The following is a 17,280-nucleotide window of genomic DNA, read 5'->3' as shown; positions in this document are numbered from 1 at the left end:
AATGGTATTGAAATTTGTTCTCTGTCTATGTTAATAACTTTATTTAAAATTCAGGTGGGTAGCTGGGTCAGCATGTGTAGGCTGCAAAGGAGCAAGTAATAGGTTTATTCCATGCTTCACACCTGAAGAAGGCTCCACGGCCAAAAACGTTGTTTTCTTTCTTCTTTTTTTCAGCATGGAATAAACCTATTACTTGTAACTTTGCAACTTTATTTATAGTCAGTTACAGCAAAGTGTAATCCTAATAAACAGTTACATAAAGTATGTATCACTGGACATGCAACTAGAAATAAATAAATGTGCCAAGATAGAGACATTTTATATGAAAGTATTTTAAATTTAATCTATGAGCCCATTCAAGTACTGATCACAAAATATTTGAAAAACAGTTCTAGTTCTTAATGTTACTTTATCTGTTAACAATTATCTTACATTTTCTAAAAGACAAAAACATTGCTAATGATAACATAATATTACATTTTTAGGAGTCTGAAAACACTGAAGTTAGAATCACATCCTTGAAAGCTTCTCTGAAGACAATGGTATACGAATATGTCTGTCGTTCACTGTTTAAGGTAAGGGTTTAAAGAAACACTTTCTGATGTGAGAAAATGAATAGTTTATTATCATTGCGTACAGTGTGATTTATTAAATAAACATGAATGAAATAACCTCATATGTATCAAACAATATGTAATAATATGTACATTTTATTCTCAGTTTTATTGATTTTAACAATCATTTTACCTTAATTAAGCATTGCATTTTTAATTATTCTAGAATAATTGGAGACTTATTAAGATAGGGAGAAATTAGGGATTCATCACTTGAAAACTGCATTTCATTTGTGCCTTGATAGTGAAAAGGAGCAAATTAAGTGTGCATTGGCACTGTGCTCAACATGCTGTTCAATGCTATTTAATAACACTGGTCTTAACTGATAATTGTAACAGCTGCAGCTTGTATTGTTAGGTTGAATTTTTAATTGGTATAATGAGTTTATTGTCTTAGCCATCTTAATTGAGATTTTTTGGGATTTTGGATCTGGTTTATTACTCTCTTTGTACAGTAAATATTGTCTACATAGATTAAGATTCACACATAAAATATAAAGTACAGTATGGACCTTTTCCAGTTTGGATTACTGTCTGCAGAATGCAGACATGAGTGGAATAACCGCATTATCCATTTGAAGGGATAAAGATTTTTTAAAAATGCTTTTACAATCACATTAGAAACACTTTCACAATATTTGGCTCAGAACAACAGAAAATGTATTTAAACATTTTCTTCAAAAAGCCTTGTATACAAATTAATATTCTATGTAAAATATGCATGTTTTTGGTGAAACCATTATTTATTCCTTGTATTACCCTTACATAGGTGTGTATTCTTTTAGGGGAATCTGAGGGTTCTTAGAAACATGTGTCATTAAAATTGAACTGTGTTCAGGTTCTAATAAACCTTAGAGCTTTTTGTTTTAAGTAAACAAAGTCATAGTGGTTAACTTATCTTTTTAAGATTTATAGATAGTTAATTTGTCCTCATCTGCATTGATATTATTTTTTCCTCATTAGATTGAATGGTGTCTGTCCAAAACATGGAATTGATTTGACAAAGGTTCCATTAGTGAAAACCCAGAGAAATGTGTCTATAGTATACAGTACAATGTTGTTTGAATCTGTTTTGGGGAACACAAGTAAAAGCAGCTAAAAGCAAAAATCTGTGTGAGTTTAAAACAAATCAGGGTTGATCCAGGTATTGGTGCTTTCTTATATAAAGCCATGAATGAAGTGTAGATAGTCATCAGTGTTTGTGATTTTCTTTTTTTCTTGATCGTCCTGAACACCTTGGTTGCCATGTAATAAATATGAGATCAGCTCTGTGATTCTATATATCCCTTTTCTTTTCATTTTCCACACATGCATCAGTAAATATTGGCTATGTGGCTGCCATCTTACTGGTTATGTGCAATAGCGGATTAATCTTACTAATGTGGTTTTATGTCTTAACTCATTACAATCAATATGAAACTGATTGCAATTAATAGCAGCTGGTTTTTGAGTTGAAGGATAGCTCCAACTAAGAATAGTGCACGTTAACCCACATTTTCTTTAAATTTGATGCCATGCCACCCACCTATATTAAAGCTGTCTTAATAAACCTTCTAGCAGATTTTTCTGCTTTTATTCGCATTTAGTAGCTGGTATATAAGGCTTGGGCTACATCTAAACTGGTATGCCTTTTCCAAGAAAGCAGTAGTATTGAATCAATGGCATGGAAGCTAAAAAAGCCCCACTTCAATCCTTCTGGAGGAGTGAATAACTGCAATACATAATGCACAACTATAATTAAACTGACTAATTTACAACATGCCTAGACTGACTAATTTTTACTCTCTTGCATGCTTAGTCAGACAACAAGACAGCAGATACACTCTGCACATACAATCTCTTAAATTAAAACCTTATTCAAATCATATTTATTTTTACTTGCGTATTAATAATGTATTTCCATAGTCACATATGACTGGATTGTGAATAAGGGTAAAATATTCATTCAGGTAAGACAAGTAAGAATCCTGAGAAGGACAAGACATAGATTCTTGGGCATCAAGTGTAAAACTCAACTTCCTAACACCATAAGTAGAGTATGTAGAATATCACAATATGAGTAGTATATCACACCAAATGCATTCTTGTCTGTTTTCCACAAGGTAATGTGATATAGACCACTTAGTATGCATCTCACTTTTTGGGCATTTGCAAATAATACTGAATTGGCAATCTGTTCTTTGTGGTGTGGTATGTGAAGCCTTTTTCATAAGGTAAGGATATGGAGAAGCTGTTTTAGTGATGGATTTTTAGTGATGGAGGTACTTGTTAGTAGCTATAAAATAGCAATGGGTGATTTTTTTATGGGTAACATCATTTCGGAATGTGTCTCTGTTTTTTGCGGTGTTTGTTTTCCTTAAATTTGTACCAAGTGCCCATGACACAATGATGTCTACCATAGATAATTTTAGAAACAATGTATGATAAGTTAGAATGTAAGTTAGAAACAATGTATGATAGCAGCTTCTATCACATTAATTCAGGTGGTTTTCTTTTTGTGAATCAACTAATGTTAATGTATGAGAAAGCATGTTTAAAGGTATTTTTAAGTTGTTGACTAACTATAGTTATACTGGAAAAAATCAGCTTTTGGTTTTATTATTCATGTGAATCTAATTATTAACTATAAAGAAAGAATGTAAACCTTGGATTTTGCAGTCAAATATCAGTGCTTATTGTTTAACTAAAGCATAAACAGCCATGCTTAATATAGAACATAGTTTGTACATTATTCTTTGTTTTGCGAGAATAACTAGATACAATATTTTATAGAGTTCTTATACGTGTAGTCAGTGCTACAATACAGTATTGTATCGACACTGACTTGGCTATATGATTTCTGTACAGACAGTGAATTTGGCTATATTGTAAATCACTTGACAGTAATGTGGTTGTATTGGAATATTGATAAACAGTATGGGAGTCTTTGGCTTACAGTTACTTAGCAATTACAAATTGCTGCTGTAACATACATCTTTGAAGAATACCAATTAGTAAGTTTACTATATAAAAATTGAATGCACATATTAGTACCTGTAAAACAATGCACCACACTATTCTGCACTCTGAATATTCTGTGAGAAATTGCTCTTACATTTGATTTTTGTTTAAGTTCATACGGTACATTTTTGAGCCTCAGTGTTAATTCAGTTATTTAGTATTGTGATAAATGTACTGTATCCTTCAGCCAGAACACGAGGTATTAAACTAAGCCGCTGAATCTATACCAAATTAATCAGTACAATCTGATGACAATTTACAAGACTGTTTTCATAAAGGATATCCAGTCTTACCTGTTTTCCTAAAGTTTAGTTTTGTAAAACAAAGAGACTTGAACTATGGGATTGCGAACGTTTTATGATTTACAAGATTAGAGGTCATGTCAAGTTCTGACCTTTCCAGGTGTTGATTAGCAGCGTGCCATTGCCCATGACAGCACAGATCACTAAAAACGGTTCTTGAACTCATTTATGCCAGATCTTAGGACTGATGAAAACCGTAAAAGACCTGAACGTCTTGGACTGCAGTTTGTGCTGTTGAAGTAATTAGCCATGTTTAGAGAAATATGCATGTGTGTGTAATAAGACACATAAACAGTTTGCATGTGCTCTTTCCATCTGTCACTCCACGCAGAGCTTTGATTATTCAACTCACTGCTATTTTTTAACATCTTATTTTTAAGTAATATCTAAAATGATTCTATTTTGTAAATCTGAGAGCAATTGTATTAAAAATAAAACAGCAATTTAAAAGAGTGTTTAGAAAATGTTGATCCTCAATAAATTCTACATTTGAAAGCAGTTCCATGCCAGCCACTGAAATGTTTGTTGTGGAGGTTGTTTCACTGGATAGATGTGTTGCCATATCTGTTGCTCCTTTAGTCCCTAAGACAGCAGGGTTTATAAAATGCCTCATAATTCCATGGCTGGCATAAACTTTAATATAGACCTAACCTAAAATTGCAGGCTTATTAGTGCAAGACATATTACTTTTAGAGCTACGTTTATTTTTAGTGGCATCGGTGTCCCCTGCATTAGGCATGTAAGGTTTGAGGTGTTGCAGTGTTTTTAGCTTTACAATAATGTGTTGAAAAAGACTTAGAAAAGGTTTTAAAGGGTTTTCTCTAAATCCATTAAAATGATTTCTTTCTTTATCACTGTGAAGTGGAATATGCCATGATAAATCAGTTTATATTAGCTTATGGCACTGCTCCATCATATGACAGCCCTTTGCATTCTTTACCAACATCTCATACAGCTGTAATATAGAAGAAAAAAATGTACAATACAATAATAGTTTTATGAAATTAATGAGGAAGACAATGCTTTTATCTTTGTAATACAATTATATTATTGTCATATGCAAAAGGTTTCATATGTAACACGTGTAGCTCTGCTTTCCCCTGAGGAAATACGATCATGGCTGCTGCAGAACAGCGCACTGTCTCAGCTTCAAGGGGGTGACATGAAAAATAGAGCTGACCTAGTATGGCCACTGCGGTATTTAAAAATGTTTAATTAAAAAATGTTTCTTATTGTTAGCATGGTATTGACAGTGGTGGCTTGAAAATGCATTACATTGAGGTTATGCACACATCATGGTTAAGTGCTTCAGTGCTCATTGTGTATCCCACTCTCCCATTCATATTGAGCTCTGCCACTTCTTGATCTAGAAATTAAACACATCTGTTACCTTAAATTAAGAAAGATTAAAAAGGATAAGCCTTAACTTAGTGAAAGTCAAATTTGCATCGGCCCCCCAAAAGAAAGAAAACTTCTTTAATTCTATCTCTTTAGTTTTCATGATAATATGGAATATTTCCGATTTGTTGCTGTATTTACACAATCTGCTATTTTATCAACTTTCAATATTCAGGCAGAAAAAAAAGAAAAAAGTGCATCGAAACAACTCATGCTATTTTAATTGACAGTGGAAAATATACAGTGACAATCATCTCACTTTTGGATTACAATGAAGTATAGTATATTGTTTTCATTTTCACTGGGTGGTTTATTAATATAAAATTATAAATAAAGGTTGTGTTTTGTATTGCCATATTCAGCTTTTTTTTCATTTCATGGTTTGTATATTATATACACATAAAAGAAGAAGAATATAGTGATGGTATTTAAATCATCTGTCATCACTGGGGTTGGAATCTATATGAACTGGAGCAATTTAGACTTTAGAAACAGCATGTTATGATTGTTTTTGTTTTCGTGAGACAAAAAAGACAGATTCTTTCATACTTCTCAGAGGAAAAATATTATTGTCAATCAAGTTTCAGATGTGCCAAGAAAGAGGAAGTCTAGGAGCCTTTTAATTTTCCAGAGAAGAGAGAATATACTGCCATTCATATTAACTGTAATATACAGTAAGGGTTATCTTCTCTGCATGCATATTTTGGTATTGTTATAAAAGGGTGGGAGGGGTGATCAACAAAAGAGGCAGTTAAATGAGAGTTAAGTGTTTGAACATAATTATACTGAGTCCTGACACCATATTGAGTACCAGAAATCAAAAGTTCTAGATACTAAATAAGTAATTCTCTACAGGTGATCTTGCCTTCTAAACATTTTTTAATCCTTCAGAAAAATGCATTCAAATAAACAAGACAAATTCAGGCAACCAACAAAGCTTAAATAGTTCCACCAAAATGCCAAAATAAGAATACAGGACGTGTCCCTAAATTTTACATATGTCCCTTAAAGGGGAACTGCAGCACTATTTTAATACAGTAATTTGAGGTTATAAAAGAATTGGCATTGGTGAGTGCATTTCAAACCACAATTCAAATAAAATGTACCTAGCACGTGTAATACCTTCAATTTGACCAAATTTCCAGGTATGCACAGCGCGATATTGCTATCATTATCTGTGATTTAGAACGAGGCAACAGAACCTCCAGTGACATGAACTGTCCCTGTTACATTGTAAACAAGCAGGCTTGTGAATACTGTACATCTCTTTTAATCCAACAGAAATATTGCTTTTCGTTGTATAACCATTTAAGGCTTACTGTTTAATGCACATTTTATTTTAAGTCTTAGACATAATTATGATATGTCTTGACACTATTTGGTATGTTCTTAAATTCACATATGTGTGATAGTATATTTTTTATTTAAAAAGACAAAATAAAATTTACAGCATTTTGCAAATGTGGTGCAGTCATACAGACTCGTGCATTTCATGGATTTGGATTGGATGTGCTTTGAAGTTTTTTCACTCTCAAACCAAACTAAAACAAACACTTATTAAAGACACCAAGAAAATATCAGATAGTATGGATCAGTTCTCTCTATAACCATTAAACATTTTAACTTCAAATTAATAATCCCTCCTTTTAACTTATTTTGTAGTATAAGAATGACTTTGTTTTAATCGTGTATAAACACATCTAATAAAGAGACATAGAAGTTAGACATTTATTTTAAACTGTATGTATGATAATGTGTTGCCTTATGACTGATGGAGCTGTAATCATTCTTAAAGTGTTAGAATTTACTATGCTGTTCATCAAGGCCTGAAAGAGGGAGTATTTAACTATATAATTAAAATGCTGAAGCCTAACCCACAGATTACTGATTTCTGTATAATCCTCGTTCTGGTTAAACCAGTTTCTTTTTAGTGCCTGGATGATAGAACAGCTTGTTTTTCCTTTTCTCAGCAAATTTCTCCTCATAGTGCATCACACTTCATGGTAAATTTGCTTGTTCAACATTACCAATGTCCCTTCAAAATACAGCACTGAAGTTAGTCACAAGTAGGTGAAATGCAGAAATTTCTTCTGAATGCTTTTCAATGATATTTGAATCTATAGCATGCTTCCCAGATCTGATTTATAGTTCAAAGAGTAAGCAGAGTAAAATGAGGAAAAACCAATCCTTTGAAATTCTGGAACTCTGGAGGTGAAGTAATTGTTTAGAAGAACACATAATAGGTTTATTCCATTCTGAAAAGAGAAGAAAACACAACGTTTCAGCTGTGGAGCCTTCTTTGGGTGTGTGAAAGACCGAGCAGACAGCAAAGATTAAAAAGCACATGAGAACAAAAGCTGGGAGAGTGGAAGAGGTGGGAGCAGGGGAGAGGCAGAGAGGCCACTCAGGTGGTGTCTAGTGGAGAGAGGTGAAGAGAGGGGTGAAGTCTAAACCTGCATGTGTACAGAGAAGATAACACGGAAACAAGTTTGTCATTGAGAGAAGGGGGAAGGTGTGAACCAAGTTTCAGGATAACTTGTTTCTGATGTCTTTCTGCTATGGGACCAAAGAAACCCTTCTTTGAGAACGCAGGTGGAGAGATCTTGGGAGAAATCTTTAACATGTTCTCTGAAGCGGTCTCCTAATTCCCTTCCAGTTTCCCCAACGTAGATAGCTGGGCATATCCTGCAAGAGATACAGTAAATGATGTTGCTGTTTCAGGGGAAAGTGCCTGCTGTGGATGGTTGTTGAGGGCGGTCAAAGGAGCTGTGAACAAGAAGGGTACGCAGATTAGGTGATCGGCAGTATGAGATGATGGGGTGGTCAGAAAAGAGGGCCCCAGTGGAGGGATCAGCCTGTACGAAGGAAAGGCTATCCTGAGTGGCCTCTTTCCCTCTCCCCTGCTCTCACGTCCTCCACTCTCCCAGCTTTTGTTCTCCTATGCTTTTTAATCTTTGCTGTCTGTCCTGTCTTTCTCACACCTGAAGAAGGCTCAACAGCCGAAATGTTATGTTTTCTTTCTTCTCTTTTCAGCCTGGAATAAACTGATGCAGCTACCAACCTGGACTAATTGTTTAGTATCTAACAATGATCTTCTCTCAGGGCTGTATTATTGTTCATCATAATATTACTTTATTGTTGGTATGTTTAACATTAAAAACATCTCTACATGAACCTTTCAGTTAAGAAAATCAAAACAGTATTAAATTCTGAGTCACTGAAAAGGAAATGATTTTTTTAAAGCCGGATTAATGTTCACACTATGCTACATTTGAAGATGTTAGCATAGTAGTTATAAACAGTAACTGAATTCAATTTTGTAGAGTACAAATTGTGCAAATAGTAGCACTGCAAAGTTTTGTTTAAACCATTTTCTTTTCATTGTGATGTTATTTTTCATTAACTTAATTTTTCTTTTTGTGTGCTTTTCTGTGTGTGTATCTGACAAAGCAATCTTTTAGGTTTTCAGTTTTGAGGTCTAAGTTATTTTAAGTGTTTTCTACAGACATATTTGGCTTAAATCAGCAAATGAATTTCCACATGGCCAGAAACTGTACTGTACTTGAACCCTGGTAGTGAAAGATGGAAGCAGTACTGCCAGTGCTCTGCTAGTGTTTTGTAAAATATTGTTTAATTATATACGGGAAAAAAAGAATAGTTACTGCAAATATACCATGCTGCAGGATGACTGTCCTAATATTAATAGGGACTGGATTTCTCATAGGACTTTTAGTGTAAAAATGTATATTAATCTGAAGTGTATATATTTTTTTTCCATTGATAACCAAATTGGTGACTCTTCAGGTATGATGGAGAAGAGTGATGGATGGGAAAGTGCATTCACCAAGATATATTTGTTTAATGATATATTTGATCTGTAAACATGTTTCAAATCATCAGTCATAACATTATCCCATGTTCAGTTCTTGTATGCACTGACAAAGCAATTCCTGAGGCTATTGCGTGTTGGAATACTGCTTTTTCAACACTTTCCCGGGGCTGGGCTTTTACAAAAATAGCACTAAGTCCATTGGTGAAAGAAATAAGATCTTTTAAAAGTTAAAGTTTAGAAGGCTATTTTTTTTCAGCAGGAGACATGTCTTGCTTGAGGTTAATGGGGGTAGATCCCCAAATCTATTGGATAGTTGATGTTGTGAATGAAATTTGCTCTTGAAATGCCTACATCATTCTTGAACAAATAATTGCAATATTTGTCTCTTCTCTTATTATATTCTCTCCCATTGTTTTTGTTTTGTTGTCACAGTTGCATTTTAAGCACTCTTTTCTGTCAAATTATTGTTGCCATAGACTTAATTTATCTATGAGGAAACATGAATTATGCAAAAGGTATGTCCCTTGATTTTAGAATATTTTTGTAAGAGACAGTCAAGTTATAAGTGCTCCTATCTTTCACCATGAAAAGCAAAACAGGCAAACTGGAACGTTGGCATTATACAAGAGACGTGGGCTTTGTGCTGCTCAGACATCTCTTGATGCCTGGCAACCCTGATGTCATACAGCTGGAGAGATTTCACTTAATCAGTACTGTTGATGTATTTGACAAAGGGAGACTTCCAAAGCTCAACAAGTTGCGGAAAACCCAGCTGTTGACTTCCTCTGTTGATCGTTCTCTCTCTCTCTCTGTCTTTCAAATGAATCAGATCTGTGAGTGAGAACTGAGTGATATTTGAACTCGTTGACACTGTAAGCTTTGTGTTAATGTTGCAGTGCCCTTACTTTGTGCCAGATCAAAGTCTTCCTAACTGAACTACAGAAGGCTTTATTTGCAATGGTGTAAATCAAGAAATGACATTTAAAGCTAGTTAAAGCTTGTTTCCATTTTTTAGAGGGATTTTTTAAACGTAGTTTTGGAATTGAATGTTAATGATATGAGGATTTAACTCTCATAAGACAGAGATTTCACAGTTTATGATTACTGTGATTTTAAGAATGCAGTATTTGTAAATATATATATTAAATTTGGTAATGTTTTTGTTTTATTTAATACACTTTAATTGCCATGTTATAACAATGAAGAAATCTATAATATACCGTATCACAAGAATATTTTGAGGCAATAGAGTAGACAAACTCCTGTATGGAAAAAGATTTGGTCGGATAATAATACTGTAGTGTTTAGAGCTCTTTATCTCTTTAAAAAAAATGTTACTCTGATACTGCGGACATAAAGAAAATGAATCCATTATTTTAAAAAATGCCTTAACATGCAGAAACTACCTGCAGTGAAGTGAGTTTGTGCTTTTAATGGTGAACACTGGTACATTATAAAGGAATTTCTCCATTTCACTGATTTAATTGGATTGGCAAGATAACACTGGCATGCAAACAGATAACAATCTTGATTAGTAGCTATTGTTGCTTATCTACTTTGACCAAAAGGGCAGGATCTCTCCAATTCATTTCCTTTTTGTGTGGGGTCATGCTTGCTTTACCATACTAAAAAGGCCTTCAGGTTGTTGATTCCTTCTGGAGTCATGGGTCATGGGTCTTGGGTCATGTCTCCTTTAATCCTGTAATGAAGGACAATTATAGCAATTAATTTACTGAATTTGCCACAGTCAAATCTCTGGACAAACGTATATTAGGTACCTACTGTATTTGAACCAGTCATTTTTTTAATATTGATCAACAATTGTTGGTGTACAGACAACAAACACAACAGGTATATTGTAGTGCTTTCCAGTGTATTAAGCAGGTGTTGGTAAATGTAGGGTTGCAGTCTCATTACACACAACCTGGTTTTTAGTAGCATGTGGTAAATACTATAAAGGTTGGACGAGGCAGAAGCATGTGACTGGATATGAGGACTGGGTGTTGTAGTTTTTTAAGGGGACCGCTCATTAAAGTACACAGTGGGGAACGTTTTCACCGAACATACCGACATAAGCGAAATTATTCGGTATATCGCCCAGCCCTACTTCAGTGTACTACATTTGTGTCTCGCAGGCAGATCAACTCATGTTTGCTCTACACTTTGTGAAAGGGATGCATCCTGAGCTTTTCCAAGAAAATGTAAGTACAATGTGATGGGTACATAAGCAATTCTAGTCCATTTCATGTTGCTCACTTCATTAATGCACAACACAGGAACCTTTTACAACCATGTAATTGTTCCTATTGAGTGGAATAGATTTTCAATGGTAGTCACTCTTATCAATAGTATCAGTAATAATACAAGGACGATGACCAGCATCTCAGTATTTCATGGTAGCTGAGATTGCTGTACCACTAAGTAGACTAACACATTTTTATTCCCAAGCATATCTTCACTCATAATGTATCCTATGCAATTTAACTGCAGAAAACAATTTAAAAATTTAACTACAGACAAAAACTGCAAATAAAAGCACCTTGGTCTTTAAAACTTTTTTTTTTCATTTAGGAATGGGATGCCTTCACAGGATTGATTGTTGGTGATACGATCAGAAAAACAGTATGTACAGTACTGCTTACCTGAGTTTTATTTTTTAACTGTTATATTTTGCATTGTAGTCTGTCCAAACATATTCTTACAAATAATCATTGTTGCAATACAACCAATGAAGAAATGATCTTTGTGACTGATAAAAGATGCAATAATTGCATAAACTGATAAGGAGCAAAAAGTTTTATCCAACATATTTCTTTTTGTTTTGTTTCTTGCTGTGTTAAGGATACACACAAATCTCTGAGAGAACAGATCCCATCATGGATTGACCAGGACAGAGTAGGAGCAGTGGCATTATTCAAGGTACTGAAACTGGAACAGCAAAAACTATTATTTTGCAATTATACTTTGAAAGTGTCAATCAGGTAAAAAAGGCTACTACATTGTTCTTCCATTATATTATGATTATTATCTATTTTATTTATCAGTCAATTTCAATTTGGTATTTCAAATGGAAATGTTTGTTACTTACAAATGAATTAGTATTTTAACACCAATTTGTTATGCATATTTTATTAAATTCAAAGTTGTGTTAACTTGATGTAAAGTCTATGATATTTGCAACTAATTGACGCATTTGCGTGCAAATGGAAACTTGTGTTTAAGTGTAAAACAGTGTTAATTATCCACATCGTTCTAGGAGTTAATTTGCTTTCAGAACATTTTAGTTTTAAATTAGCGAATGTAAGGAATTGGTATGCTAACAGTCTTAAAGTAACACACTGTACAGTACATTGGTACAAAAATAATGGTGTTCCTGGTAGCTGTGATTGCAACTATAAATGTATATTTAACTTTGGAAGCCTCACATTGACAATTCTGCCCCCTGAATAGTCCTGCCCCAGCATATTAAAATATAGATGCAGGTTGAGGTTTAAATTCAGATGTGAGTAATGAGGTTAATCTCAGTAAAAGATATTTGATTAAGATGCTTGCAGTCTAATCCTGCGATTTAGTATGTGCATGGTATCGCTAAAGAACTAATACTAGTCAATACCACAATAACTATGTGACTAATTGTGTCCCTTTGTGTCTAATTTTTAAACAAGTTATTGAAAATCAGCACTGATAAGAAAAGTGACAATTGGATTTCATCTTCCTTGTTGTCTCACTGAAAGTCTCTGACAAGAAATAGAATGTTTTTGCTGCTGTCCTGACATTTTTTGGCCTGTCTTCAGAGGTTAACTCATAGCTGTAGTGATTCTTATCTGAAGGTCAACAGCTGGAATATGGCCCTGGAAAGAATTTCTCAGTTTTATGGAAAGCTTCCGTCTGTTTTCATATTTGTGTTTATTTTATCACCAATATGAAAAGGAACTCTTGTAAAAATGTGAGATCTGTAAGACAAATTTATATTGCACAAGCTGCTTTTTAAAATGTTCTCCTTTGGTAGTATAAAAATGTCTGGGGAGAAGATCACATCTAAAAATGTTCACAATCAGTTTACCACTTCATATATATATTTGCAGAAAGATGTATTGTTACATTTTGATACCAACAAATATTAAATAAAATTTTAAAAAGCTTTAGTATGAAGTGTAATTTTTGTGTTTTATTAATTTAGTATGCTGTCTTGATGGTCTGTCAAACCCTGATAGCATCTTCACCATACAGTTGCACATCCAATTTTTCTGGCACCATTTCTTTCTGGGAATATAAAAATATAAACTGCTCAGTTTCTGCTCCAGCTGTTGCGAGGTGGGGGAACACTAAAAAAGCACCTTAGAGACCTTTATTAGCTTGCAGGTGCATAAGATTGGTATTTATAGGGCTTCTGAGAGTTGACAGATCAACGCAGAAATGCACAAAGGATTTCTACACTGTTTTTCATAAGGAATGATCCTCTTTTTTAATAGCTTGAATCTTTAGACTCCAAATACCAAGAAATGCTAATTAATTGCAAAAAGTAAAATGTTATTTTAGAACTATTTTTAGAAGTCTATACATTGAATCTAATTCTACCACTACTGCTGCATTCAAGCAAAAAATAAAATTCCTAAAACCTTATCTTATGCCTTCATGTTCTTTTGTTCTAAAAAAAGTCTTTTACTTTGCTACAATTTAACTGATGTAGCAGGATAAGCTTGCTTTTGTGTAGTTTTTTTTTTCCTCAGTCATGGACTCTGACTGGATGATTGAAAGTTTGTCTTGGAAGGTTTTGATAGCATTTTTTAGGCTTTAATTTTCTGAAGGTTTTTGGCTGGTTTGTTTTCTGAAGGTTAACAGAATAACATCTCAGTCCCAGGTCCTGAATTCCAATCAGTTTTTGATTGTAAATATTTAATTGCATATTTCTGAATTGTATGCATCTCATTTTTTTTTTCAAACTCTGTTTCAGAACACTTTCCCATCCTTGTATCAGAATTTATGTCTGGATGATGCAGATCTCTGGGTTACATTCTCCCGCAGTTCAGCCTGTGAACAGGACTTCCCACCTTCTGTTGTAAAGAAAATATCACCGTTTCAGCAGGTGAGTCTTAAATTTTAAGACAGATTTTAAAGGTTTGAAATGCTGATTATATACGATTATGTTTTTATGATACACCCACTCAATTTAGAATTGTCAGTTATTTAAGACTTGGCTTTACAGCTTAGTCTTATATACTACACATGGAATGAAGACCTGCAGATATGCTTCTCCAGCATGCTCATCTGTCGCACCTTTTCATTTTTGAGCAATGGGTGCAAGGCAGCTTAGACCATGGACAGGATGTCAGTCCATTTCAGGGCAGACTCAGACACAAACTCATACGCCAAACACAGAGGGCAGACACAGACATGAGTGTAGACACAAACACCAGGCCAATTTTCCCTGAAGCCACTTAACCTGCAAGTATGTCTATGGACTTTGGGAGGAAACCAGAGCACCCAGTGAAAACCACTCCCAACACAGGGAGAATACGCAAGCTCCACATTCTCTAATTGAGTTGGCATAGATTGTTGGAGGGGTGTGTCTTTCACTGTCACTGAAAATTCTTGTCCAGTATAGGATTTGACCTGTTGTCTAAACAGGCTCATTTACTGGCTGAGCCACTTGGATGCCCTTGGCAAAAGTTAAATTTAATAGTTCCCTCAAGGAAGTTTCTTGACAAGTATTTTTGACAGAGAATCGATTCACAGGTTCTATAAGAGTTTAGAAAATGTTTTTGTTTGTTCTTCCTGTTCCTTTTCATAAAAGGTCCTCACTGTCCAAGCAATCCGACCAGACAGACTTCAAAGTGCTATGGCTTTCTTTGCATCCCAGGCTCTGGGTGAGTTGTTTTGCTTTCCTGGAACATTTTGGCAGCTGCACAAAGGGTTTTATTTTCACCTTACATCTTGTAGATTCATTGGATTTTTTTCTGTTGTGCATTTGATCTGGGTACTTGTTGTGAACCAAATTATATCGTTATCTCAGACTGCATGTAATTTCCGTTCCAGGATGCCTAACACCAGGATGTCATATTGTTTCCACAGTGGATACAGTAGTTAAAGCTTATTCTGGTCTCCCCATGCACTCATTTTTTGCTTTATTTTCAATTGTTTATGTAGCACTTCACTTATAGCCATATTCATATAGTTTACTGCAAAGTTTACACTCATTCATTTTAGAATTAAAAGCTTTTTAGAATTTAGAGTTAAAAGAATGTCATAGAATAGGAGTTTGTCACACACTATTGCAGTCTAATTTAATTGTTAGTGATCATGTCTGAGCCATATGGTTCCACTGCAATACATAAAGATGTGATGTTTTGTGTTATATCCTTCAATTTATAAATAAAACTGAAATAACAGCTGGAATTCTAGCAGTGGGAATTGTTTGTATTCCCATTCTAAACAATTCTAGTGACTTTCTTAAAAATAAATGAACATTTTACCGCTGTAACAACAATAAAATAGTGTTCTACTGAAGTAGCTGTTATTTTAAATATGTATTTAGTGTTTGTGAATACATTACTTCATGCTTTTGTACACATTAATTATCTGAATTGTGAAGTCATTCATTCACTTGTAAAGTATGGTCATATTGGGTAAAAAGAACAATATATTTAGGTTATTTTTTTGCCTTATAATAAATCTTCTGATGAGTATGATGATTACTACTGATTTATGTATTTGTTGATTTGTTACAACTTCGACTAAATTAGAAACAAAATAAACAAACAGTGTTTGGCTTACTGCTATTGATTTTAACCTAATGAGTCAGCATTACCGAGGGATCTGTCACAAGAGGTCATTGATCACAGTCAGAATTAACACTGTCCAGTCTTTGTTAGCTGAAGATCTGGTTGTTCTGCAGCAGGTACATTGTGATATTTCTGTTTTTTTTTTTTGCATATCTAAGGTTGTGAATCCCATGTTCATCTTTGTGAAATACCTGGAATACTGAAATCTTTCACTACTGTGACATGTTTACTGTATGTAGTATGAGACCTTAGGATTTAATGCTTTTGATTTAATTGACCTGCATTCTTGTGCTTTTGACCTCTGGTTCAAAAGCTAATCCTTCCCACCTTGTTGTGAATGTTACTTATGATTGGTTATCCATGATTATTTTCTGTGATATTGCTGTGTAATATAACACATTTTCCTGTTTTACAAGTCATGTTATTGATTAATCATTAATACATACCTTTGCAACTGGTGCCTAAAAGAAACCATACTTTAACATGTTAAGATTCAGAAATTTGACTTGAAACTAAGTTTTCTTAAAACTGAAACATAATATTTAATTTTATAATAAGGCATACAGTACAAATACAATGTAGCCATTGGATTATTGGTTTACTTAAAAGGATTCATTATGATTAAGCTCATATACTAGAGGAGGGGTTGGCAACATTTGCAGGCAGTATGCCAAGAATTTGCAATCTCTACTTTCAAGGTGTTGACATGTCAGACAAAGAAAGAGGCCAATGCGTGCGGTTACTTACTGTAGCTGAACACAGTACACATTTAAGGGGAATGATCATGAACATTGTAGTTGATATTTTATAGCACTGATAAGATTTTAAATTAATACAACTTCATATAAATGAATTCAAAGTGAAGTACAGAGCAGTGAAAGAAGTGCAAGTACCTTGTATTCCCAGTTGTAAACCAAAAGAAATGACACATTAGTTACTAAGCAGGACAGTTAAAATACATAACTTATAGAGAGTAACATTTTGAATTACATTAATTTTGAATTAACTCTGGCTGAATCTTTTAAATATCTAACTGCAGTGTATAACCATAATTAAGTTCAAATAGTGTATGTCTTTTAATCACTGAGGTGCAGATGTCAACAATGATGTCTTACCTGATGATCGCTATGGTCAAGTTGAAATTACTGCTGATCTGTACCAACCACCAAAGGCAATGGGTCTTTGACATTGCCAAGCTCAGTTCTGTTGATCTGAAGAAGGATATGTTATCATCAAGGTCAGGAATCACTTCAGTGTATTAGCCAATGTAGAATATCAAGACATCTTAAACAAAATGAACATACACAAAAAGCTAAGGAAGTAATTGAGAAAGGACAAGCAGTGGTTTACAA

The 17,280-nt window shown here is 34.1% G+C and overlaps 1 protein-coding gene across 5 annotated transcripts in view; it reads left to right on the top strand.

Moving 5' to 3' along the window:
* dync2h1 (dynein cytoplasmic 2 heavy chain 1) overlaps window positions 1–17,280 on the top strand; it is a 149,585-nt gene that overhangs the window by 61,261 nt on the left and 71,044 nt on the right. For all 5 annotated transcript variants that reach the window (XM_069190091.1, XM_069190090.1, XM_015341694.2 and 2 more), the window contains 6 exons: window positions 486–575; window positions 11,282–11,347; window positions 11,718–11,768; window positions 11,988–12,065; window positions 14,101–14,232; window positions 14,941–15,013. In XM_069190091.1, coding sequence (XP_069046192.1) covers window positions 486–575; window positions 11,282–11,347; window positions 11,718–11,768; window positions 11,988–12,065; window positions 14,101–14,232; window positions 14,941–15,013 — 490 coding nt within the window. The remainder of the gene's footprint in view (window positions 1–485; window positions 576–11,281; window positions 11,348–11,717; window positions 11,769–11,987; window positions 12,066–14,100; window positions 14,233–14,940; window positions 15,014–17,280) is intronic.

This window comes from Lepisosteus oculatus, chromosome 5 (assembly GCF_040954835.1).
Source record: "Lepisosteus oculatus isolate fLepOcu1 chromosome 5, fLepOcu1.hap2, whole genome shotgun sequence".
NCBI lineage: Eukaryota > Metazoa > Chordata > Actinopteri > Semionotiformes > Lepisosteidae > Lepisosteus > Lepisosteus oculatus.
The sequence above is the reverse complement of the archived record's forward strand: the minus strand, read 5'-3'. Positions and strand labels throughout refer to the sequence as shown.